Source organism: Xiphophorus hellerii, chromosome 5, assembly GCF_003331165.1.
Source record: "Xiphophorus hellerii strain 12219 chromosome 5, Xiphophorus_hellerii-4.1, whole genome shotgun sequence".
Classification (NCBI taxonomy): domain Eukaryota; kingdom Metazoa; phylum Chordata; class Actinopteri; order Cyprinodontiformes; family Poeciliidae; genus Xiphophorus; species Xiphophorus hellerii.
Window position 1 is genome coordinate 6,876,269 of NC_045676.1, and position 25,190 is coordinate 6,901,458.

The 25,190-nt window shown below is 37.7% G+C and overlaps 1 protein-coding gene across 2 annotated transcripts; it reads left to right on the forward strand.

Annotated features, from left to right (window-relative positions):
* On the forward strand, window positions 1–24,675 carry LOC116720227 (hexokinase-1). 2 transcript variants are annotated; one of them, XM_032563367.1, is made up of 19 exons: window positions 1–528; window positions 3,910–4,072; window positions 5,844–5,992; window positions 8,780–8,899; window positions 9,821–9,916; window positions 9,997–10,096; window positions 10,908–11,091; window positions 11,178–11,333; window positions 12,256–12,489; window positions 13,575–13,879; window positions 14,817–14,965; window positions 15,182–15,301; window positions 16,298–16,393; window positions 16,905–16,916; window positions 19,476–19,575; window positions 21,000–21,183; window positions 21,640–21,795; window positions 22,794–23,027; window positions 24,136–24,675. In XM_032563367.1, exons 1-19 carry the CDS (start codon window positions 466–468, stop codon window positions 24,284–24,286), a joined length of 2,772 nt encoding a protein of 923 aa, XP_032419258.1. In that variant the 5' UTR covers window positions 1–465; the 3' UTR covers window positions 24,287–24,675. The 2 variants fall into 2 exon arrangements, with proteins under 2 accessions (XP_032419258.1, XP_032419259.1); XM_032563368.1 differs by lacking the exon at window positions 16,905–16,916 and having other exon boundaries at window positions 3–528.
* Window positions 24,676–25,190: the final 515 nt, after the last annotated feature.

The following is a 25,190-nucleotide window of genomic DNA, read 5'->3' on the forward strand; positions in this document are numbered from 1 at the left end:
CCTCTCTCATATTCTCACACACTCCCTCCTCTTGTCAGCCCTCTACTCTCCTTCAGATTCCTCATCCAGCCAATCAGCAGGCTTAGTGGGGGCAGGGCATAGCAGAAAGACCATTCCAGTGCAAAGCTGTAACATCTCCCTAGAGCTAACCGGGAGCTAGCAACTGAGAGGGGAGAGGCAGAGTAAAAGCTAGCCTGTGTGTGTGTGTGTTTGTTTGCATGTGTGTGTGTGAGAGAGAGAGAGAGAGGCGGTGAGTGCTGCGTGTCGCAGACTAGCAGGCACAGCAACCGGACCTTTTTCCTTTTAACCTTGCCTTGCCCAGCTGCTCAGCTCAAGCCTGCTGCTTCTTTCACTCCAGGTTGGACGGATCAGTGAGGGGGGGAGAGGAGTAAACTTGAGCAAGGCCTCCTACTTCCACAGGCTCTACTCTGAGAAGCACACGGCAGCTGACAGCTCCTGGGCAGGATGATAGCGGCTCAGCTTCTGGCCTACTACTTCACCGAGCTGAAGGATGATCAGCTCAAGAAGGTAAGCAGCAGAACGTTAAACCGGGAGATAATGCTGGAGGCTTCTGTGCCGCGACAGCTGCAGGTGATGGTTACCAGCAGCGGCATGTTGGGAATCGGCTGCTGGGGGCCGATCACGTTGGGAGAGGAGGATGTAGCTTGTCACAGCTACAAGTGGGGAAGGTCACGATGAAGCGGTGAGTCAGGGGTTGGACCGTTTCCTGGGTTTCTGATGGATTATTGGTGTTTGACATCGATGTCCTTGAGCTGAGCTGTGGTCAGGGATGGTGTCTGCAGCACGTCGCCACCGTCAGAGGGTTTCACAGCACTGGTTGCCATGGCGTCCAGAGAAGACCGACACCGGCTGGAAGGCTGTTGTAAAAAGTCATATGAACTCCATCTTGCCTTGGTTTTTACTCACCCATTGTGTTCTCCATTGTTACTCATCAGGTCTGAAACAAAAACATAAATCTATTAGAACATTGAAACTCAAATTCAAAAACACAAAATCTTACAAAGTATTTTTGTTCTAGTTTTTAGGGCAAATATCTAACTTGCAAGTAACTTTTTAGAAACAAATAGGAGCTTCTTTTATACGGATGAAAAACTACTTTTCCCATATTATAAGTTAAAATGTCTTGTTCCACTGGTAAATTATTTCACTTATAGCTTGCAAGTTTTCATCAATATTAATGAATTATTGACTTAAAACAAGCTCCTATATTGTGGTGAAAAGTTACTTGTAAGTTAGTTTTGTCTTATTTCAAATGTACTAAGATCGTCACACAGACAGTCAACCTTGGTGATGGCAGTAAGTAGGGCTGGACAATAAATATATATCACAATAAGACAGACAGATAATGAATACATTTTCAATATATGGAATATTCACTGAACTACAATCCAAAAGCGCACAGCATTCTGGGAAATGTAGGCTGAGGAAAGACATAGTAACACTTTATTTAACGGGGTATGCATAAGATTGACATAACTCTGTCATGGACATGAAGGAGTCGTTATGTATGTCTATGACTGTTGTCATGAAGTGTCATTCTGTACAAAATGACACTTAAATGCAAAGTTGGCACTTTTAATGGACTTCTATTGCAACGTTTAAAGCAACTTCGCATTAAAGTGTCGTTATGTACCCAATGGCACTTCATGACAATAATCATAGACATTCATAAAGAGTCTTTCATGTTCATAACAGGTGTTATGTCATGTCAGTGTTACGCACACCCCGTCAAATAAAGTGTTACCAAAGACTTTATCACACAACCTCTAAGGATAGTTGGTCCATCTACAGTAATTCTTTGAGGAATTTGAATTAATATGAGTTACAACAACATTTAATTTTCCTCTGGGATCAATAAAGTATTTCTGAATTTGAATCAACTAGCTCACTCGCTCTTTGGTTACCTAGCAACTCACTCATTCTTTGGTTACCTAGCAACAACCTGTTGAGGAACTCGCACAGTAGCGGTTTAAGTTTCACCACTGTGCCTCATAACTGCTTAAAAAAAAACAAAAACAAAAACGGCATGGAGTAACAACTGTGGACAAAACAGGAAAGGTCACACCACCAGATAAGCAATATTTCAGATTTACTAAAAGAAAAAAACTAATCAATAATTATTGGCATCGACTGATATAATGATTTTGACATTTTTTCAGCCATATCGTCCAGCCCTACCAGCAAGTCCACCTGTGAAAAGCTCAAAAACAAAATGAATGCTCTGAACTGACCTACTAAATTGCTGTGACCTTAAACAACCGATTCATGCTTTATCAGCTAAGATTTCTCCACAGAGATGTAAAAATTAATTTCCAGGTATTTCAAAAGCTTGATGGCAATTGGTGTCAATTGGCAATTCATTTAGTCACATTATGGTCAGAATGATTTGGATAGTTATTTTACCTGAGAAGAATAAAATACAATCAATATCGAAACACAGTTTTTTGTATTTACTCATCTATCTCTGATTTTAACATGTTTGATCACCTGAAATATTTAAGAGGGTGGAAATATTTTTCCATTGCACTATAACTGGTTAATACGGAAGCGTATTGATGTCATGGAGGAAAATACATTTTTGAACACTATCATGTTATGACATGATAATTATGTTGCACAAACATGGTAATACGTTGCATAAACTTAATAATTTATTCCAGATGGTGGCAGCAGTATGCTTTTAGGAAGAAGTTTATTTGGGATACTTGATGAGAAATAAATGGCTAAAAATATGGATAGTTATTGTTGCTATTCCTACGTGTTAGGAGTCAACATGACACACGAAATTAGGTCCAGGATTTACATAAACGCCTCACATCAACCGCCTCTTTTGTCTTTGTTCAACTACAAAGACAAACTATTGTCTGCTACTGGATTCAAGAAAGTGTAACAAAAGTCTGAATTACAACATATACACTTTGAATCCATTTAACGTGGTGAAACTAATGCTTCCCTTAACTGTCCAGCTGGTCAATTAGATAGGCCACCATATCTAGAGGACTGGATTGATTTTTCCTTCTGCGCAATATCATTTTGCTTAGGATCCTATTGTGAATGCACATACTTTTTATAGTGATTTAATCCACAATGCACAGCAACATTAGCATCTTTCCACCAAGCATGAAGCAAAACCTGACCAACCCTTGTAAATTAGCCATTGTGCTAGCCATCATTATGCATGCACTGTCTGGAAACTATCGCCAACGGCATCACTGGATGAAATCATCATGTTTATGCAATATAATAAACAATATATCACTATGTTTGTACAATATAATTATGATGTTATAACGTGATCATAATCAAAATCTTATTTTTCTCTGACAGCAATACGCTTCCAACACTATTAAAATGTAATAAAAGGTTGTATAAGTCCAGCACTGCAAAAACATAAAATCTTACCAAGTATTTTTGGTATAGTTTCTAGTGCAAATAGCTTAGTAAACTTGAAATAAGACAAAACTAACTTACAAGTTACTTTTTTAGCAAGACATAGACACATGTTTAAAGTAAATAATTCCTTCATATTGATGTTCTATTGAGAGATTATTTAACTTACAACAAGATATTTTCCCATGCTATTTATTTGCCAATAGAACAAATACTTTTCCATCCACATAAAGGAATTGCTTACTTAAAATAAGCCTCTTTATCTTGCTGAAAAGTTAGTTTGTCTTATTTCAAGTGTACTAAGATATTTGCACTAGAAACTAGACCAAAATTACTTGGTAAGATTTTCTGTTTTTGCAGTGAGATAGCTACCTGCACTACATGTGATTATTTATTTCCAATAACCTAGACTTTGGCATTGATATCCCAGCTGAATTGATCTTTTTATGTGACTGATTAACCTTCCCTTATGCCCATCTTTGTGTGTCTGTTCTCCAGATTGATAAGTACCTTTACTCCATGCGTTTCTCTGACGAGACGCTGAAGGACATCATGGGCCGTTTCCGTAGGGACATGGAGTACGGACTCGGCCGTGACACGAATCCCACAGCGACGGTGAAGATGCTGCCCACCTTCGTTAGGTCCATCCCTGATGGATCAGGTAGGGCGTGAATGCAGGTTTCACCAACTCACACTGAAGACTTTTTAAGACTATCATGAATGAAATTTAAGGCCTGCATCACAACAGAAAAGTAAAAAGGAAACAGCCTTAACCTCCGTAGTGCCAAGAGTTTTTGCACAGAAAGAATGTAGCATCGTATGGGTTAGCAACAGAAGTCAGAGGTAAATGTCTTCCAGCAATCTGGCGATAAATTTGCCCTTAAACCATGATAGATACAGAAAAGCACCTCTCCACAATAGTTTTCTCCAAAATGGAGAGGGGATGAAAACTAGCTAGGAGAAGATAGAAAGACGGTCCATTTGAAGCCAGAAGCTGAAAGTTTCAAATCACAAAAATTAACTGAATTTTCCACAAAGTAGGAATTTTGATTTGGACAACTTCTACCTTTATAATCAGTTACAAACATAGTAACATAAAGTCTCTGGTAGTGAAAGTGTTCAGTGACTGAATGCATGTAATACTTAGAATTCCTTTGCTCTGGTAACTGTGTACCACGACTGGTAAGTTCCAATAGTTGCCTGAGTTTCAACCAGAACAGGGTCAAGTTGGGTTCAACTCAATTTCTAGATGCTTGTGCCAACTTAAAAAGGTAAATACAGGAAAGCAAACATAACTTTTCCCATTGTCTGAGAGTGAGCCCTGTTTGCCAAAGCTAAAAGATACAAAGGCAGCACATCTATTCTTACCAGGACCAGAACCCGGAGATAAGTGGCTATAAAAAGAAAACCACCCGACTTCCTCTTGGAGTGGGGAGCATTTCCATTGATTTTCCTTAATAAACTACAAATTATTTATATATGGATATAAGAGTGAAGTACACGTCTGATTTAGTTGAGCAATGGCATCGCCTGACTCCAGGGTTCACACATTATAAATAGCCTTTAGTTTCAACATCAGAGAACCAGGGGAACAAAGGGCAAAGTTCAAGGCATGATGAGAGTTAAAAAAAGATTAATAGATAAGCAATGATAGGATCGATAGTTTACTGTCCGAGACTGTATATTTCTGAGTTAATACCAAGAAATAAAGCTGAATTCTGCTTGGATCACAAGCTGTTTGTGAAAACATACAAAAAATTTAACTAGCAACAGAACAGGTTCAAAAATACACACTGGTCTTTAGCTGAAGTATTAAATCTAATTTTACTCTAGTTCCCTCTCACACCACATTATAAATTTTTTTATTGTATATAACTATATTGATAAATTTTTTATTTATTTTATTATTAAAGCAATACAATTTTGCTCAATATGTATGTACAGTTGAATGTCTAAATCTATTAAGCAAAATAAGATAATTACATTTGCTCATGTGTCATGTTTTATACTGAGCAGAAGTAATTTGAAAGTAGGAAATTACAATCCTAACAAAACCATACAGTTTGAATTTATTATAGAGATGCATATTTGATTAGTCACTTTTTAGTGCTGGGAGGACAATCATAACTATGCATAGTTGGTGTATTTCATAGAATCCAGGAGCACAGAAGTTTAATATATGCATTATATCCAATGCAAAAGTGTGGTAAAGTTTTAAACACAAATAAAGGATTCAGAGTTTTGTTTGGCTTGATTTTCTTCCCCCAAGAACTAAAGTTTAAACAGGGCTTATGCATTATGACAGTCAAAACCAACTGAATTTGTCTAAGCTTTCTAAACTGAACCAGATTTTTGCTTTTGCAACAAACTAAAGTATAGCCGAATAATTCTGGTAATAAATCTAACGTCTCATTATGTTCTCAATTTGACAGAAAAGGGAGACTTCATTGCTCTTGATCTTGGTGGATCAAACTTTCGGATCTTGCGTGTCAAAGTGACACAGGACAAGAAGCAGCCAGTTCAGATGGAGAGCCAGGTCTACGAAACTCCTGATGACATCATCCATGGGAGTGGGACACAGGTAAATGAAGCCTTCAGGTGTTTTTAAGCCAAATCTAACCCCTTTTCCTTTTTCTATTGACCATTTGCAACTACGTCACTCAATCATTCGAGGCGACATGTTGGACGTCAGAAGTGAGGGACGGGAGTATTGCACAGAGCGACTGAAATTGTTTTTCAAAGTTGTTTTTACCAGTTTATTCATGGCTTCTACTTGTTCGAGTCAAGCTAATTTGTCTGTGACGTAACACACCTGGTTGAAGCTCATAGTCGCTAGTAGTATTAACCGACGCTTGAACTAGCTAGCTAGAAACCGACACGTACCTCCTCCCTCCTGACGTGTTGATCAAATTACTGACTTTGTCTGAATTCACACCACAGGATTTACATCAATGTCATTAACAGTGTCTCCCCTTACATCGGAACCGGCTTAAAACCGTCCAAAACACGAGACGCTAACCATGCCGCTAGGCTACATGACCGTGCGGCACCGTCTCCATGGTTACTAACGGTTAGACGAGTATCTTCTCCATAACGCGATATTTGATACCTTTCTAATCATACTTACTTATAAAGTATATGAACGTTAATCTTCTTACCTTGTACAAAGTGTTCGCTGCAAATCCGCGGTTACACCGAGGGCTGACGGTCGTTATGATTAACAGCTGCTATCCATCGCCACCGTATCTTCTGTCATTAAAAGTTATCAAATAAAATGACAAGTTTGGTTGCATCCTTGTCTGCTTGTCCAGCCGACCGCTCAGCGTCCTGTGACCATTTTTAAAGTAAAATCAAATAAATAGAAGCGATATTAGGTTACAAATGTCTGTTTTTAGATTAGCTTTAAAAGGAGCACATTAGTTGTTTTGACGTTCTAGAGAGCGTGACGTCACGTGCAGAAGGTTAATGCAAACATTAGACTCTAAAGCCTTCCGACATCAAATAAATCTCCGGTTCAAATCTTAACTATGCATAACTTTCTAGATTCTAAATTAATTTTTGTGATATTCTGGGGTTGGAAAGAACAAGCAGAGGGAATGTGGAGACGAAGTCTTTTAATGGTGGAACGCAGGAACAGAACAGCCACTTCAGTACAGTTTTTCTGGCTAACCCAACCTAATAAGTTGGCCTACTAAGAGCTATACCTAGAACAGGTATATCTGTATTTTTACCACTAGGGGCAACAAACCACTCTATTACACTTTTTTTTTTTGTCAGGTTACATCTACAAAAGCTCCCGTCTTGGGGTCTTAGGGTACATTCGCACCAGGCCTGTTTAGTCTGCTTTAATCAAACTCTAGTTCTTTGTCAAGATAGTCCGGTTTGTTTGGGGACGTGTGAATGTGCAATCGAACTCTGAAGAGAACCAAAAAACAAACTTTAGTCGGCCTAAAAACTTATGCATCGGTTTGGTTGAAGTGAACTCTGGTGGGTTTGAATGCATAGGCATACAAGCGGACCAGAGACCGCTCCAAAAGCAGGAAGTGGACTATAGGGAGATGGCATTCTGGGTAAATACAACCAAAACAAATACAAGAATTTAGTGCTAGCGGGGAAAACAGCTCATGGTCTTTTACCAAAAATAAAAGATAAATTCCACAACCATTAAAATCTGACACTACTCCAATTTTGTTTGCATTTCGTGAATACAGAAGTTGCGCTCAGTGTCTTCTTCAAAAATTTTCATCTCATTTCCTTCAGTAGTTGTTGGTGCAGCACCACCACCAGAGAGGAGCTGAACAGGTTTTTAAATTAGTTTGGATCGTTTAGCAGTGCAGTATGAAAGCAAACCGCACCAGATGAAAATGAAAAAAAATTAGCAATTTAGTTCCTAATCAAATCCAGTCTACTGGACCATCAGGTGTAAAAAAAATAAAATAAAAACACAGAAAGTCGACCAACTAAGGAAACCTATTAAAACCGTTCTTGGACTGAGTAATTTGCATGATGAGATTAGTAGGTGGGCAATTCCACCAGGTGTTTCCTAATTACTGCTGTTTTTGTTGGTGGAATAACTTGATATAGGGCTTAAAAAAAGAAATAAATTACATGATACCGCCCCTTTAAAACTACAGAGTTCTGGATTATGGTGACATGTCAAGCTTGTCAGCTCAAAATGCGACAAATGTTGCAATTTCAGTCCCCAATCTAGCCCAGTCTACTGAGCTATCAGGAGTGAAAACACCCTTAATCAGTACATATTGTACAAGCCATGGGATGCATTGTTATTTATCTCTGCTAGAGTCTTTCTGTACAGAACATATTTACATGTCAGGACATGGTGAAGGTCAGTTTTTATGATCGTCTCTGTGAGCATTAGGAGGGGAGAGTTTCAGTTCTGCTGCACAACACCAGGCTTATGGAGACAACAGCTGCTGCTCAGGTTGTAACACAATAATCAAAACATGGCCGACTGGCAGCAGCGGCACCGGGGTTGCCCCAAGGCCCGACTTAGAACGAGACAAATTTAGTTAATGAAACGCTGCAGACAGCTGGCAAGAAATGTAACATGACCCATGAACAAACAAGTTTGTTCAACTGTATATCCATCGTGTGGTATTATTGTAAAACGTCTTTCTTAAGATTTTAATAATGTATTATGTTTTTAATTTCTTTTTAGTTCGACAATGAAAGCAAAGCCCAGATTGCATGGACTGGTTTTCTTAATGTGGCATCCAGGTTTTATGAAATAAAGTTATAAAACGTATATATAGCACTGACTATACGACAATAATTATCTTACAAATATGCGATTATGATGCTTTTTCTGACTAATTTGCATTGTAAAAATCTTTTTGTTTGTCTGCAGCTCTTTGACCATGTCGCTGAGTCCCTGGGTGATTTTATGGAGAAACAAAAAATTAAGGATAAAAGACTACCTGTGGGATTTACGTTCTCATTCCCCTGTGTCCAATCCAAACTGGATGAGGTAATCACTTTACTGGATTATGCCGTGCATGGTTGTGAAGAAGTACTTGGTCCCTTACACATTTAATCTTTTCTATATTTTTTAATCACATTTCTATGTTTCAACTCAAACTAATTTAATGTCAGGCAAAGATAACCAGAGAAAATGTAAAAAATAACCTCATTTATTAAAGGAAAAAAAATATAACAAACCAACTTGACTCTTTAATTTCAAGCCTCATCATTTCAATCTGATTTAAATTCAGACTTTAACTAGGTCAAACTTTTTTTTAACCATTCTATTATGCTTTGCCTGATTTTCAAATGATTGGGCAGACATTCTCCATCAAGATTTCTGAAATTATGGTTTCTTCAAATACGTAAATCCAACATTTATAACATTACAAATGACAGAAAATATTTTTAAAATGTTTATTTTGATAAAAGTTTAAATTACCTGATTTAAAAGTTGAGCTGAATAGAAGCTGTAAAACACAGTTGTGAAGCAAGATGGTGGCTCTTGAGTGGGTTGGCATCGCTCTGGAAACAAAGGAAGTGGATTGGTGAGAAATAAATTAAGATTTACCAAAATAAGAAAAAAAATAGAAAGCTCAATTAATCAATAAAATCAATTTATCACACATTCCTCTATACACCTTGTAAAATGGTATTTTTTGTCACATCAGTCCACAGAATACTTTCTCAAAAGTCTTGTGGATCATCAAGATCTATTTAACTGATTACTTGAATCAGGTTGGTATGTATAGCATTTTTACATCAGTGAATTAAACCATTTGATGATCTGAGGAACAAGAAATCAAAACAAGAAGAAATTTGTAAGGGACAAATAATTTCTCATGACGTTCCATAAAAATGAAATTTTATAGAGAACTTTTCTCCAGCAAACCTTTAAACCAGGCTGACGAAAGCGTCTCTTTCACAGGCCATCCTTGTGACTTGGACAAAGAAGTTTAAGGCTAATGGTGTAGAGGGAATGGATGTTGTGAAACTTCTCAACAAGGCAATTAAGAAACGAGGGGTGAGTCTTAATTTTTTTTTCATTTGAAAGCTTTTATACGAGTATAATGTATTTAAATTTCTGGATCTTTGTTTTCCCAGGACTATCAAGCAGACATCATGGCAGTGGTGAACGACACAGTTGGCACCATGATGACATGTGGATTTGATGATCAGCGTTGTGAAGTGGGAATCATTATAGGTGAAAATTAAGAGATGAGATGATTTTTTTAATGAATTCATTGTAAAGAGACAAATGTCGATGCAACAGATGTTAAAAACGCAACATCAGGTCATGTGATGTGATCTTATTTGAATGGCTGACAACAGCTTTCTGCCAGTGAACAGTCAGTGTAAATTGGTTTCAAAGTTGTGTAACTACATTTAGAGACCGAGCTGCCCAAAGCTGTATCCTTTACAGTAAAGTTAGCAGGCCTGTCACGAAAACCAATGTTACTGGACGATAAATTACTGCGACATTAATTATCGCAATACTTATCCCAGTAATTATTGTGATAAATGATAATATAGTCGCCTTTCTAAAGTAATAGCATAAGCCGTTTTTGCTAAAAGCGATATTAGCAAAAGAAATTTAAAATCCTTGCCTCTTTTTTGCCAAAAGATGATTTAGGCAAAAACAAATCACTTTTGGCAAAAAATGTCATAGGCCATTTCTTTAGGAAGGTGACGATACTGTTGTTTTGAGACTATATACTACTGTAAGTAGTATATTGACTTTAATTTGGCAAAGAACACCTAACTCTGGAACTGGAAGATATTTTAAGCATCTAAAATAAAACAACAATAAAACAAAAAAAAACACACACCACTTGAAACCATAAATAAAATGTATCGTGATGTCTTTGTAAACAAAATTACAATCATCAGAATCAGAATGTAAATTATTGAGCTCATTTTAGTTTATTATGCGATTAACTGATTATTGTGACAGGCTTAAGAATGAGGGCAAATGAGTTCAAACAAAAACGTTGGTTTACTCTGCATGTTTTCAGGTACGGGGACAAACGCCTGCTACATGGAGGAACTGCGGCACATTGATCTGGTGGAAGGCGACGAAGGCAGGATGTGCATTAACACCGAATGGGGGGCTTTTGGGGATGACGGCTCTTTGGAAGACATTCGTACAGAATTTGATCGAGAGATTGACAGAGGTTCCCTCAACCCAGGAAAGCAATTGTAAGTTAAAGTGCAAATCAATTTTAAAAATGCTTTTTGTCAAGTGAAGCTAGTCTAAAAGTTGAAGAATTTCTCTCTGTAACGAGGTTTGAGAAGATGGCCAGTGGAATGTACATGGGAGAGCTGGTTCGACTCATCCTGGTGAAGATGGCCAAGGAGGGGCTTCTGTTTGAGGGAAGAATCACTCCTGAGCTTCTGACCAAAGGAAAGATCGAAACAAAGCATGTCTCTGCCATAGAGAAGTGAGTGCAGAGAATGGCTTGTGTTATGATGTGAAACATAAGAACACATTTTTGGGATAGACTGCAGGAGTTACAGTTAAGGGGCTACACTTTTTAAGGAGTGTTAAACCTAAGGACTTGAATCATAATGTTAAAGGGGACCTGTAGTGCTTTCCTGAACAAGTTAGGATAGGTGTATGGGCTGTATACAACATGTTCATTGCTTATTTATTTTTCCACAAAATCATTCGTAGATAATGAGATTTTAGTCTGTTCAGTTCTGCCTATTTTGAGCTTAATTTTTTTAGAACCTCTTGTCACTTTAAATTCAAATAATCTGCTGCTAGCCACACCCCCTAACTCAATGGTTATACTTGCTACAGAATATGGCCACAAAAAGATGCACAATTATACAAACATACATCTTTGAAAAGCATTAGTAGAGACTCCTGCACAACCAACATGAATGCAGAAAGCAGTTTCTGGATGGTAAGTCAACCACAAAAAACTTGTCTTTTCCAGCAGCCTTTGTACAACCAGCTGACTAAACATGCTGGAGCTCTGTGGTGGTGGCTAGGTGATGGGCAGAGCTCCACTGGGGTTGCTAGGTGATGGGCAGAGCTCCTCTGGGGTTGCTAGGTGATGGGCTGGGCTTCGCTGGGTTTACTAGGTGCCTTCTGATTTATGATGTTACATTCAGAAGGTTGATGATATGGCTTATTTTCTAGACACCAAACAACATTAACTTAATGCCAAAAAATGACTGGGTGGCTTTTTTAAAGAGCTTTGGTTGTTTTTAGAAGCAGTGGAGACCTAAATGGAAGTACAAAAAAAAAAAATAGGTCCCTTTAAGATGAGTTCAGTATATCTATTGTGAACAGAAAACTGACTAGTTCTCCAGCTTTCTCTTGAGGTATTCATTGAGGTAAAAATATTGTTTTAGGACTAAAGAAGGACTGAAGAAATGTATGGAAATCCTGACCAGACTTGGTGTGGAGCCATCAGATGAAGATTGCCTGGCCGTCAGGCATGTATGCACCATTGTGTCCTTCCGCTCTGCAAATCTGATTTCTGCGACTCTGGGAGCTATCCTCTCACGCCTAAAGGACAACAAAGGAGTTGCACGCCTTCGCACTACTGTGGGAATCGATGGTTCTCTCTACAAAATGCACCCTCAGTGAGTATTTAAGAAAACAGGAACTCAAGAAGAACTTAACAACAGAACCTCATGTAGTCATAAGTATAAAAAAAACTGTCTGTCAATGTTTCTAGTTGTTTTGTTCTTTAAAGATGGAGTATTGTGTAAATTCCAGGCACATACTGGCATTTTAATGAACTATAAAGTAACTACTTTATCTTCAGTTGTTATGAAAATGCTACATATATCAAAAACAACTTAAATGACATTTGACATGACAAAATGTAATTTAAATGAAATTGGTCTTGTTGTGATTAATACTCGACGGACCCAAAACGTGTGAGCACACGAACAGGAAATCAGCCAACACAGAACAATCAGAGTTTACTTATTTTATTCTTTTTAGCGCTAAAAAGAAAGAGACGCTTACCCTTACAGGCTTAGGTGGATGTCAAGTGTAAAGGCCCGAATCTATACAGCATCTGCTCAAACACGGAAGACACCTTGCTTATATCCTAAAGTCCGCCTCCTGGTCTGCTGGTGTGTTACGTCACTGCCTAGTGGTCAGACGATGAGCTAAAGTTAAGTTTTGTTTCTACAGAAAGTGTCCGTATGAAACAAAAGGCTTTTGTGCAGAATCTTTGTGTCCGTAGTTGAGTGTGCGTGAATGTATGGTGCGTGTCTGGAGTAAACGTCTCAACAGTCTCTGTCTCTTTAAGAAGCTCCTACTTTTTCTGATACTCCACCTTCACCACATAGTTACAGCAATGATCCTCCAGACATGCAGTTCCACCAGGTATTTGCTAATTGCTGCTACCACTAGTCTGAAGGAGCTCTGTGAGGGAGGACTGATGTTTCAAGGCGAAGCTTTGGGTAAATAGGTGGAGCATAGCAGGCGTTTAGGCACCCCCAAATGTCTGCAACAAGAAACTCAAGGATTTCTCAAACATGCATGAATGAGGAGTCGAAACAACACCCTGGGTGTGTGTTTGGTGAAGTTTATTTTTGCCTAATACCCTCCTTTAAAGACTTGCTCCCTTGAACCATAAAGCAACAGTGGGAAAGGATTGCATTCCATTATGTTGCAGGAAAGTAATCGTTCACATCTCTGTGTTTTTCAACAGATACGCCCGGCGCTTGCACAAGACTGTACGTCGTTTGGTTCCAGACTCTGATGTCCGCTTCCTGCTGTCTGAAAGCGGGAGTGGCAAAGGTGCTGCCATGGTGACAGCAGTAGCCTACCGTTTGACCGACCAGGCGCGCCAGATTCAGGAGACTATGGCAGAGTTCAGGTTGAGCAAAGGTCAACTGCTGGAGGTGAAGAAACGCATGAGAATGGAAATTGAAAGAGGCCTGAAGAAGGAGACCCACAAGGAGGCGACAGTTAAAATGCTGCCTACATTTGTTCGGAGTACACCAGATGGAACAGGTGACAGAAAGCATGAATCTCGTTCAAACATAAACTATAAACAGGGTTGCTCTTTATTTGTTGGTATCAGTAATGTCTCAACAACACCAAACATAGCACAGGCTAACAGGGACATCAAGGGAAAGCTTCACTTTCTAGTGAGTTTCCATCACAAGGAAGCAAAGGAACATCAAAAATCATAAAAAGCAGACTGAAATTAGTTTGATAATCACCTGCTGGATGTGTTTACTCACCAAACTCACTGCTTTCGAGTTAGCCTACACTTTACATCATTTACGAGAAGGACAAGTCGGCACATATTTACAATCTACCAACTTCCTGTTAATGCTGCGTTTCAATTAACTATAAAACTGTGCAATTTGAAATTATGGAAATAAATTTGCTTAATGAAAACATGCCAATTTCAAAGTAACTCAAGTTTTGATAAATTTTTGTGCTGGGACGCGGTGTCTTTTCAGCCATATCGAAAGACTTTTTCACATCACACCAGTCACATGATCAACAGGTGGATGTTACTACTGGCAGAAACACAGAAGAAAACACGAGGAAGTAGTAGGAGGATGATAGTATGTTTTTGGGGGTTTTTTTTCGTACAATATGCTGCTGGCTCCTCCATGGCTCTCACAGCATCGCACAGTTTATAAAAAGTCAGGTGTCATTCAAACGTGTTGAATATATAGCTCTTCTGTAAAATGACTACAATTTAAGAAGCCAACGTCTCTTCTCATAGCTGAAATATGAATATCTGCGTATATGCGTATCAGGTACAATGTTTTTTAGAAAGCCCTTTTTAGATTTGTCTCTCGTCAGTAGCAGGACGACAAACAGAAACTAAATCCTTGCATATAATAGTTTATAATGTGTCCAAAAAATAAGAAGTTGACTGAATAGATTCTGCTGGCTTTCAGGTTAACAAATGCTTTTTTTATTTTTTCAGAAAATGGAGATTTTCTAGCTCTGGACCTTGGAGGAACAAACTTCCGTGTACTTTTGGTTAAGATTCGCAGTGGGAAGAAGCGCACAGTAGAAATGCATAACAAAATCTACGCCATTCCCATAGAAGTCATGCAGGGCACAGGAGAGGAGGTAATGTTAATATCTCCCTCCTTAGAATTAGATCATTTTTAAGAATAACTTCCTTTCTGGAGGTTTTCTGTTTGATTGGTTTAAAAGTTTCTTTCTCACAGATTTATTTCAATGTTTGTGCAATAGCGTTATTTGTTATTGACACATTTCCACGAAAACACAGTATCTACCTACTTCTATATCCCCAGTGAATCTAACTTAAGTGTCTCTCTGCAGCTTTTTGACCACATTGTGCACTGCATCTCCGACTTCCTGGACTACATGGGAATGAAAAGCGCTCGACTGCCACTGGGTTTCACCTTCTCTTTCCCCTGTCACCAGACCAGCCTGGACGCAGTACGTTCTACGTTACTCCTTCTTTAACACACAGTTACATGTTGCTATTGTAAAAAAAATAAAAAATTATATATATGCATATGTTTCAAACTGTTAGCTACATATGCATATAGACTAAATACAGACTTCTTGTTTAGGTTCTTTCTTTTAATTTATATCAGTGGTGTCCAAACTTTCTACCTTATCGGCCAAAACTGTCAAGGTGATTGGTAATTGAGGTAATTGAGGGCCACAAAAGATTCTTTTAAAATCTTTTAATAAAAAAAAAAGCTAATACAATATTTTAATAATATAAAGTCTGATTTTCATAGAGATTGTTATTATTAGTAGTAGTATTATATACTGTATATATATATAGATTTTTTTACTTTATTTATTTACTTATTTTTAAGTTTATTGTGTGCTATGCTGGGACAAACAAATATCAATTGTTCAATATAGTATTACTACTATTATTATGAGAAGAGGAATTGTGAATTATTGCGTAACAGGTTGCCTTGTTTAAAAAAACAAAACTAAAACTATATTTTAAATGTTGACAGTTTTTCTATGATCTTTGGGTTTTTCATGTTTGTTCTCAGCAACAAGATACGGGTCGTTCGTTCCTCACAAACTTTATTTAGTGGAGTTTACTAAAAGAATAGATCAAAATCTGATCTCCAGTAAAAGCCGCTGTTCTGTTTACTGCATAATTTAATTAAATGGCTACTTCCATATTTAGGAGACTTTATTTTATATCTTTTTTGAAAGGCAATGAAAATTTTTTAACTGCATAAACGTCCAAACTTGAACTGGAAAAACAAGACTGTCATTTTTGTGTTGCGTTCGAGGACCAGACAAAATCACTTAGAGGGCCAAAAACTTTGATTTATATGGACAAAATCTCAAGTGTTACAACTTTTATCACACTTAGCATAATTATAGTTGAATTTTGCATTCCTACGCTCTCTATCCATTACATGAGAAGTTTTCCGATCAGCATTCTGTTTTCCTCAGGGTATCCTGGTAACCTGGACAAAAGGCTTCAAGGCAACAGACTGTGAAGGTGAAGATGTTGTGGAGCTTCTCCGAGAAGCAATCAAAAGAAAAGAGGTAATTATAAACATGAAACAACATTCCTCTGCAAAAGCCAACTAGATGGAAAATGTGTGGGTTGAAAGTCTGTGACAAAGCAGACAATATGTACAGAAATAGTTAAGAAAGGCTAAAGGAAGAATGAAGAACATTTCTAAAGATCACTTTAAAAGGAAGAAATATTTTACCCTGAAAGTACGTCTTTTAAGATGTGTCTCAACATTCAGGGTGAGGTTTTGTAAGAGCAGGAAGTAAATATTCCTATATTTTTGATTATCAATAATGTATGTTCACATTTCATTTTTGATAACTCCATGTAAGCTTTAAATTTTTGTTAATTATTATGGTGCCAATTCACATCAACCAGCATAATTTCAAACTACTTTACAGAACAAACATGTTCAACTCATATCAAGCTGTGGTTGTAGAAAAAGCTCCAGTTGTACTTGAGTACAATGTTTGGGTACTCTGCCCACCTGTGTATTTGTTACAGATGATGAACTTTATAAACTGATTTCACTCTCTTTAGCTTGAAGACCCAGTAAGTATAAACTGAGAGTAAATCCCTGTCCGACAGGTAAAGCAGTGCAGGACTGGACTGAAGCTGTGTGTGGTGATGGTTGTGAAAGCATGTGTTGACAGCTGATGGCGGCAGCTCTCAGGAAAAGCTTGCATCATTTATTATCAGCGTGTCCCAAAATGTAAATAACATGCATTGTTCTCGGTGTGGCATCAGAAAGTAATCAGCCCTCATTTTAATTCTCTTGTCAACAGATTTCCATTTAGCATTGTTCTATTAAAAACGCAGCCTAACATTGCTTTCAAATAGTGTGAACAACTGCAGTAATTAAGGTAAAAAAACAACCCAATGAGGATGATTTTTGAGTTACAGTATCTGCTATGATGTAGAGGTGGAAACTCCACCACATTCTTTACAGCAAAGTTGAGGTATAAGGTTTAGTAACACAGTAATATGATGACATCAGAATAAAATCCACAAAACAAACCTTTAAATATTAATTAATTTGCAGTTTTAACAAGGTGCATGGAAACTGGTAAGGTTTTGTCATAACAGTGACTGCATATAAGAAGTCAGAAGTTTGTATTTACTAGATTCACTTAAGAATAAGATATCAAATTACTTAATGTTGACAAGCTACTGGTAGACTGTGCAAGATCTAGCTCACAGATTAACCCTGAATTAAAATGGATTATAAACCTGAAGTAGAGTGGGTTATGGCTACAGTAGAGTGGGTTATGTCTAAAGTAGAGTGGGTTATGTCTACTGTAGAGTGGGTTATGTCTACAGTAGAGTGGGTTATGTGAGTTATGTCTGCAGTAGAGTGGGTTATGTCTACAGTAGAGTGGGTTATGTCTACAGTAGAGTGGGTTATGTCTACAGTAAAGTGGGTTATGTCTACAGTAGAGTGGGTTATGTGAGTTATGTCTGCAGTAGAGTGGGTTATGTCTACAGTAGAGTGGGTTATGTCTACAGTAGAGTGGGTTATGTGAGTTATGTCTAGAGTAGAGTGGGTTAAGTCTGCAGTAGAGTGGGTTATGTGAGTTATGTCCACAGTAGAGTGGGTTTGTCTACAGTAGAGTGGGTTATGTGAGTTATGTCTGCAGTAGAGTGGGTTATGTCTGCAGTAGAGTGGGTTATGTCTGCAGTAGAGTGGGTTATGTCTGCAGTAGAGTGGGTTATGTGAGTTATGTCTGCAGTAGAGTGGGTTATGTGAGTTATGTCTGCAGTAGAGTGGGTTATGTCTGCAGTAGAGTGGGTTATGTGAGTTATGTCTGCAGTAGAGTGGGTTATGTGAGTTATGTCTGCAGTAGAGTGGGTTATGTGAGTTATGTCTACAGTAGAGTGGGTTTGTCTACAGTAGAGTGGGTTATGTGAGTTATGTCTGCAGTAGAGTGGGTTATGTCTGCAGTAGAGTGGGTTATGTGAGTTATGTCTGCAGTAGAGTGGGTTATGTGAGTTATGTCTGCAGTAGAGTGGGTTTGTCTACAGTAGAGTGGGTTATGTGAGTTATGTCTACAGTAGAGTGGGTTTGTCTACAGTAGAGTGGGTTATGTGAGTTATGTCTGCAGTAGAGTGGGTTATGTCTGCAGTAGAGTGGGTTATGTCTGCAGTAGAGTGGGTTATGTGAGTTATGTCTGCAGTAGAGTGGGTTATGTGAGTTATGTCTGCAGTAGAGTGGGTTTGTCTACAGTAGAGTGGGTTATGTGAGTTATGTCTGCAGTAGAGTGGGTTATGTCTGCAGTAGAGTGGGTTATGTCTGCAGTAGAGTGGGTTATGTGAGTTATGTCTGCAGTAGAGTGGGTTATGTGAGTTATGTCTACAGTAGAGTGGGTTAAGTCTGCAGTAGAGTGGGTTATGTCTGCAGTAGAGTGGGTTATGTCTGCAGTAGAGTGGGTTATGTGAGTTATGTCTGCAGTAGAGTGGGTTATGTCTGCAGTAGAGTGGGTTATGTCTGCAGTAGAGTGGGTTATGTGAGTTATGTCTGCAGTAGAGTGGGTTATGTGAGTTATGTCTGCAGTAGAGTGGGTTTGTCTACAGTAGAGTGGGTTATGTGAGTTATGTCTGCAGTAGAGTGGGTTATGTCTGCAGTAGAGTGGGTTATGTCTGCAGTAGAGTGGGTTATGTCTGCAGTAGAGTGGGTTATGTGAGTTATGTCTGCAGTAGAGTGGGTTATGTGAGTTATGTCTACAGTAGAGTGGGTTAAGTCTGCAGTAGAGTGGGTTATGTCTGCAGTAGAGTGGGTTATGTGAGTTATGTCTGCAGTAGAGTGGGTTAAGTCTGCAGTAGAGTGGGTTATGTCTGCAGTAGAGTGGGTTATGTCTGCAGTAGAGTGGGTTATGTCTGCAGTAGAGTGGGTTGTGTCTACAGTAGAGTGGGTTGTGTCTACAGTAGAGTGGGTTGTGTCTACAGTATGTTCTGTTATTTTATCTTCCTAAAATAAACTGAGGGAGGAGAAAGTATTAAAATATGTATTCTGCATGGCCGCAGGTGAACTTCAGACTTCAGCTGACCTCTTAAGTGTTACATGAACAAATTTTGCTGTACTTCAGTCTTTAGCCCGTCATGCTTGTACTGTAGGAGTTTGAGCTGGATGTGGTTGCCATAGTGAACGACACCGTGGGAACGATGATGACCTGTGCGTACGAAGAGCCAACGTGTGAAGTCGGACTGATTGCAGGTGAGTGAGCCGTTTCGTTTTTCTTTTTTCCTTTGGTTTCCAGATGTTTTTAATACATTTATTAAATCAGTAAAAGATCATGAAGTATATCATTCATTTGTTGTTCCATATTTAACTTATTGTATAGAGCATGGGTGTCCAACGTGTGGCCCAGGGGCCGTTTGTGGCCCTTAGACTGATTTTGTGTGGCCTGCAGATGTAGATGGAGACTTCTAATTTGTAATCAGGGTAAAAATTGTTACCAACATAATTCTCTTTCACAGGAAAATGTAAAATATAAAATATAATATAACATAAAATATTTGTGTTTTTATAACAAAGTTTTAAGAAAAGAGACAACTTGTATTTTTTTTAAACTTGGCTAAATGTAGCAAACATTTTGAAAGAAAGTGACCCAAATCCTGTTCTTATTACTGAAAATAAATTCAATCAAGGCCAAAAGAAACTGAAAACTAAATGTTTTTCAATAGAGCAAACATGCAAAATTAAAGTCGTAGTAAGTAGTGAATTTAGGACAAAAATTACATTTTTGGATTAATATGAAAAATTTTCTACAAAAAAAATTTCTGAATTTCAAATGTGAAAAATAGTTTTCTAGAGAATTTCTGAGATTAATCACTAAATTTATGAGTTTTCAGCAAAAATGTATTTCTTTTGTCTATCTACATGGCCCTGATACACCGTTGTAAAAATTTCTTTCTAGTTTTGGATCTATAATAAATTTCGGTCTAACTAATTTTATTTTATTTATTTATTTATTCCCCCACAACTACTTTTGAGTCTACAATTTTGGCCCAGATTGCTCTCTATACCAGGCAAAGAGGTTTGAGGCAATACATATAAATACCAACACTAAGCCGTTGTTTGTGACACAAAAAATGCCATAAGATTTCTGTATAAAGTGAATACAAATGTCTTTATTCAATAAAATATCTTAAAACTAGGAGATTTGGTTAATTTAAAAATGTTGTTAGTTATGTTTAAAGCTATAAAGACATTATTGCCAATTAATTTACAAAGGTTTTGTGTCTTAAGCTCAAGTGACAAACAACCGAAGGATTTCAAAAGTAAAATTGTGCGAACTACTTTAAAACAAATGTGAATTTTGTATGGAGTAAAATTATGGAATAGTTTGGATGAGGACTTGAAAAAGTGCTCCACTTTACTTTATAAGAAAAAAAAGAAATTAAGTCTTACACATTTTGAGTTAACAATGGGGAGAATGACATATTGTTTTAAGCTTATATTCTTAATTTACTGTATGCGGCCATGAAAGAAATGTATTTTGTAATTATTGAGAAAAGTTTCTCATGTAGAGGGATAAGTAATAAGAGAATGTGTTTCTACATTGATGATGGAATTTGTTAAATTGTTAAACTTATTGATTGGTTGAAGTATTTTAAAGTTGCTTTGTATGTTTACAGGCACAGGAAGTAACGCCTGCTACATGGAGGAGCTGAAGAACATTGAAATAGTGGGAGGCACTGAGGGTCGGATGTGTGTCAACATGGAGTGGGGGGCGTTTGGAGATAACGGCTGTCTGGACGACATCAGGACAAAATATGATCAGGCGGTGGACGAAAACTCACTCAACGAAGGAAAACAGAGGTCAGGAGGTCAAATACAAACCATGGAAAGTTAACAACACTTTTAATTAGGGGTGTACTGATTTATCGGCATCCAATTTATCTGTCCTGATTTCCTTAAATTTGGGAGATCAATGATCGACCGATAATTACACCAGGTCATTTCTGCACATTTGAAGTTACCAGTAGTCGCCCTACTGTTGCCAACTCTGCGACGTTCTTGCTATATTTAGCGACATTTCACACAAAATAAATTGGTATCGGCCAAAATCGGAATCAATAGATCAGGCTTTTTAAAGATTGTTAATCTGCGATCGGCCAGAAAACCGCAATCTGTGCACTCCAACTTTTAATGAGACTTTCAGGTCAATTTTCCAGTTTAGAAACTTACTCTAATTTATACTCATGATCAAAATAATCAGACCGGTGTTTCATTTTCACAATGCAGTAACCAAAATCTCTTTCTCACGCCTGTCAGATATGAGAAGATGTGCAGTGGAATGTATTTGGGAGAAATCGTGCGGCAGATTTTAATTGATCTGACGAAGCGTGGTTTCCTCTTCCGAGGACAGATTTCAGAGACACTGAAGACTCGCGGCATCTTTGAGACCAAATTTCTGTCACAAATAGAGAGGTGAGTGAATTTGTCACATTTTATGCTAACAGTTTTCCACAAACTGCTCTTTCATGTAAAAAAACCAAAACATTTAAATATTCCTAACAAATTGTTGCTTGCATTTATTGTGAACATGTTGAGAGAATTCACTGGGTAAAATTTATGTCTCCTCTGTTAGTGGCATTATTTATTTTATTTTTTTCCCCATCGCTTTAAGTTTTTCACAATATAATAAAACAGAAAAAGACCAAAAGCATCATAAAAAGCAATAAATCAATTAATTGTATGATCAATTAAAACAAGGTCAATAATTTCCATTTGCATTATATATTATTTTTCTCTTTTTCTATCAAAATCTGGATGACTAAAGTCTTCATTTTGGTGCTTTGGTCTCAACTAGTCCATTTGTTGAAGGCCAGTTTTGTATATAGAAACTCCATAACTAATTTTATTTGTTGTTTTTGTTGTTTTGTTTATTTATTTTGGATATTTAAAATGTCTTCCAGTTCCAGTGTTAAATGTTTATTGGAATTTAAAGTTTATTGATCTTTCGGAATCTGTTCTTGCATTATTATGCCATTATCATAATATTACTCAAAAATGGTCCCAAAACAACAATATTATCGTTTATCGCAATAACTTCAAAAGTTTTTGTCCTTAAGGACAAAATTTGTCCTTAAGGCAGATCTAGCTTCTAGTGCAAATATCTTAGTACACTTCAAATAAGACAAAACCAACTTGTACATAACATTTCAGCAAACAACAGGTTTTAAGTGAATAATTCTTAGAGAAAAGTTTAACACTAGAACAGGGTTAAAATGTTCACAGAAAGCAGCATCACAGCCCAGAGTCTCTGAAAGGCAGCATTCAGTAAGACAACACATGAAAGAAAGAAAAGAGACGCTGTGGTGTACGATTACCTCAGCCTCTGGGAACAGCTGAGACGTATCCGGTGACTCCGCCACTGTTACTTGACCTCTGACCCTCTCCCTCTCTCTTCACTCTCTCCTCCACAGCGATCGTCTGGCGCTGCTGCAGGTCAGAGCGATTCTGCAGCAGCTGGGACTCGACAGCACCTGTGATGACAGTATTATCGTTAAGGAGGTGTGTGGAACAGTGTCCCGCCGCGCCGCTCAGATCTGCGGAGCCGGAATGGCCGCCGTGGTGGACAAGATCCGTGAGAACCGAGGACTGGACCACTTGGACATCACCGTGGGTGTGGACGGCACGCTCTACAAGCTACACCCACAGTAAGACCCAGATTACAGTAAACAATCATCTACATCAAGGTGGAGAACCAGCACAACGCCAAACAGTACACTGCAAAAACACAAAACCTTACCAAGTATTTTAAATCAACAATTCCTTAATATTAATGAAAAGGACCGTTTCCATTGGCAGATTATGTCACTTATAACCAGAGTTGGGTAGTAACTGGTTATATTTACTTAGTTATATTCACTTGAGTAATGTTTTTGAAAAATGTTTTTTAGGAATACTTTTACTATCCTGTGCTTTTTACTTTTACTTGAGTAATTTTAAAATGATATATTGCTGCTGTGAAAAACAAACATGTTTTAACCAAAAATTCACAAACACAGAAACACACCTGCAGTTTTTGTTAGACTAGAAACTGATTTGGAAATTTTGTTTTTTACCTGAATTAATTTTTTTCTACTTATATGAATTGTTGTCATTTTGGTCCTTAAAATACCAAAACTTCAACTTAACTTTATATTTTGGTTTGTCTGATGACAGAATTTTTAAACATAAAATGATTTATAATTTAATCAGTTACTCAGTACTTAAGTAGACTTTTTACCAAATACTGTTTTACTCTTGAGTTATTTCTCTTACTTGAGAAATAACTCAAAAACAAATTACTACTAAAACACAAATTACTTCTTAATTTTACCTGAGTAAAATTAAGAAGTAATTCTTCAACATATTAAGAAAGTATGTTGAAGTAGTGCTATTCTTACTCAAGTACAATTTTTGGATACTCTGCCCACCTCTGCTTATCAAATGGGAAACATATCTTGTCATAAGTGAAATAATCTGCCAGTGGATATAGTAAATGACTTGGTCAGTAGGTCAGTTTAAGCACAAATATTTCCCCTGGCCTTCAACACCAGTTAAAATAATGATTAATTCATTTGAGTTTTTGGGTAACTGCTGCAACTGAAACCAAGAATGTCTTGGTTTTTATTCCTATTATTATTATTTTATTGGAATTTTACTGCCAATTGTCATACTTTTTAACATATAAAACTAAACTATAAGGAAAAACTCAAAACCCTTATCCATGTTTACTGTGCAGGTTTTCTTTAAAGTCTCAAATTGTTTTCTCCCTTGCAGCTTCTCTCGGATCTTCCACCAGACAGTAAAAGAACTTGCCCCTAAATGTGATGTTAACTTCCTGCTGTCGGAGGACGGCAGTGGCAAGGGAGCTGCTCTCATCACTGCCGTGGGCTGCCGCCAGAGGGAGCTAGACGCCCAGCAACACTGAGCCGCTCTGTCCCGTTTGTCCACCACGACTTCCTGCTGATCTCTTCTCACTTGCACAGCCTGAATCCATTTCCCCCCATCGCCAGCCGTGACTCCACCTCTGCCCCACCTGCAGCCAGAGACGTGCTCCATGCATAGTTTTAAAACCGAAGATGCAGATATTTATAACTCCAGAGGCTTTATTATTTCCCTGTTTGTATATTTCCCTTCATAGAATAACTCTAAGCTCCTTAGGTGTGCAATATTTGTGTCGCTGATTTTATTTTTATATGCAGGCAAATATTTAACTGTTTATAAAGCCACTTTAGACCCAAGGATTTTCCGCCATAAACTAGCAAATGTGTGCACTTTTTATATGAGAGATACAGCAGAAGCGTTTCATGTAATTTACAAATTAAAAAATGAATGATGAAACTTGTTTTCAACAGGTTCAAACAACAGCTTTACAAGGACTGGCTAAATTCACTGCACAAACACAAAATCCCACCAAGTATTTTTGCTCTACTTTCTAGCGAACAATGGAAATGAGACAAAACTAACGTCAATCTAATTTTATTTGTATGGCAGCAACAAGGCGTTTTAAAGTGCTTTATATCATAAAACACAAAAATACAAAGTCATAGACTTTTTTTTTTTTACATTTTCTTATTGTTTTTAATGTTTCATTGATTATTAATCAAAATCAACTCTAAACAGGCTTTAGTCTAGATTTAAAGGAACTCTGTTTCGACTGTTTTGCAGATTTCTGGAAGTGTGTTCCAGATTTGTGATGGATAGAAGCTGAATGCTGCTTCTCCATGTTTGGTTCTGGTTCTGATGACACAGAGCAGACCAGAAGCAGAACCGGAACACCTGAGAGGTCTGGAAGGTTGCCATGACAACAGCAAATCTTTAGTGTCTTGTGG

What these genes read in the sequence shown, in the direction of transcription:
- LOC116720227 (XM_032563367.1), top strand. Translation starts at nt 466, where the DNA reads ATGATAGCGGCTCAGCTTCTGGCCTACTACTTCACCGAGCTGAAGGAT. An exon ending in CATGTCTCTGCCATAGAGAA is followed by an intron (nt 11,334 to 12,255) that starts GTGAGTGCAGAG and finishes ATATTGTTTTAG; the next exon opens with GACTAAAGAAGGACTGAAGA. An exon ending in GAGTACACCAGATGGAACAG is followed by an intron (nt 13,880 to 14,816) that starts GTGACAGAAAGC and finishes TTATTTTTTCAG; the next exon opens with AAAATGGAGATTTTCTAGCT.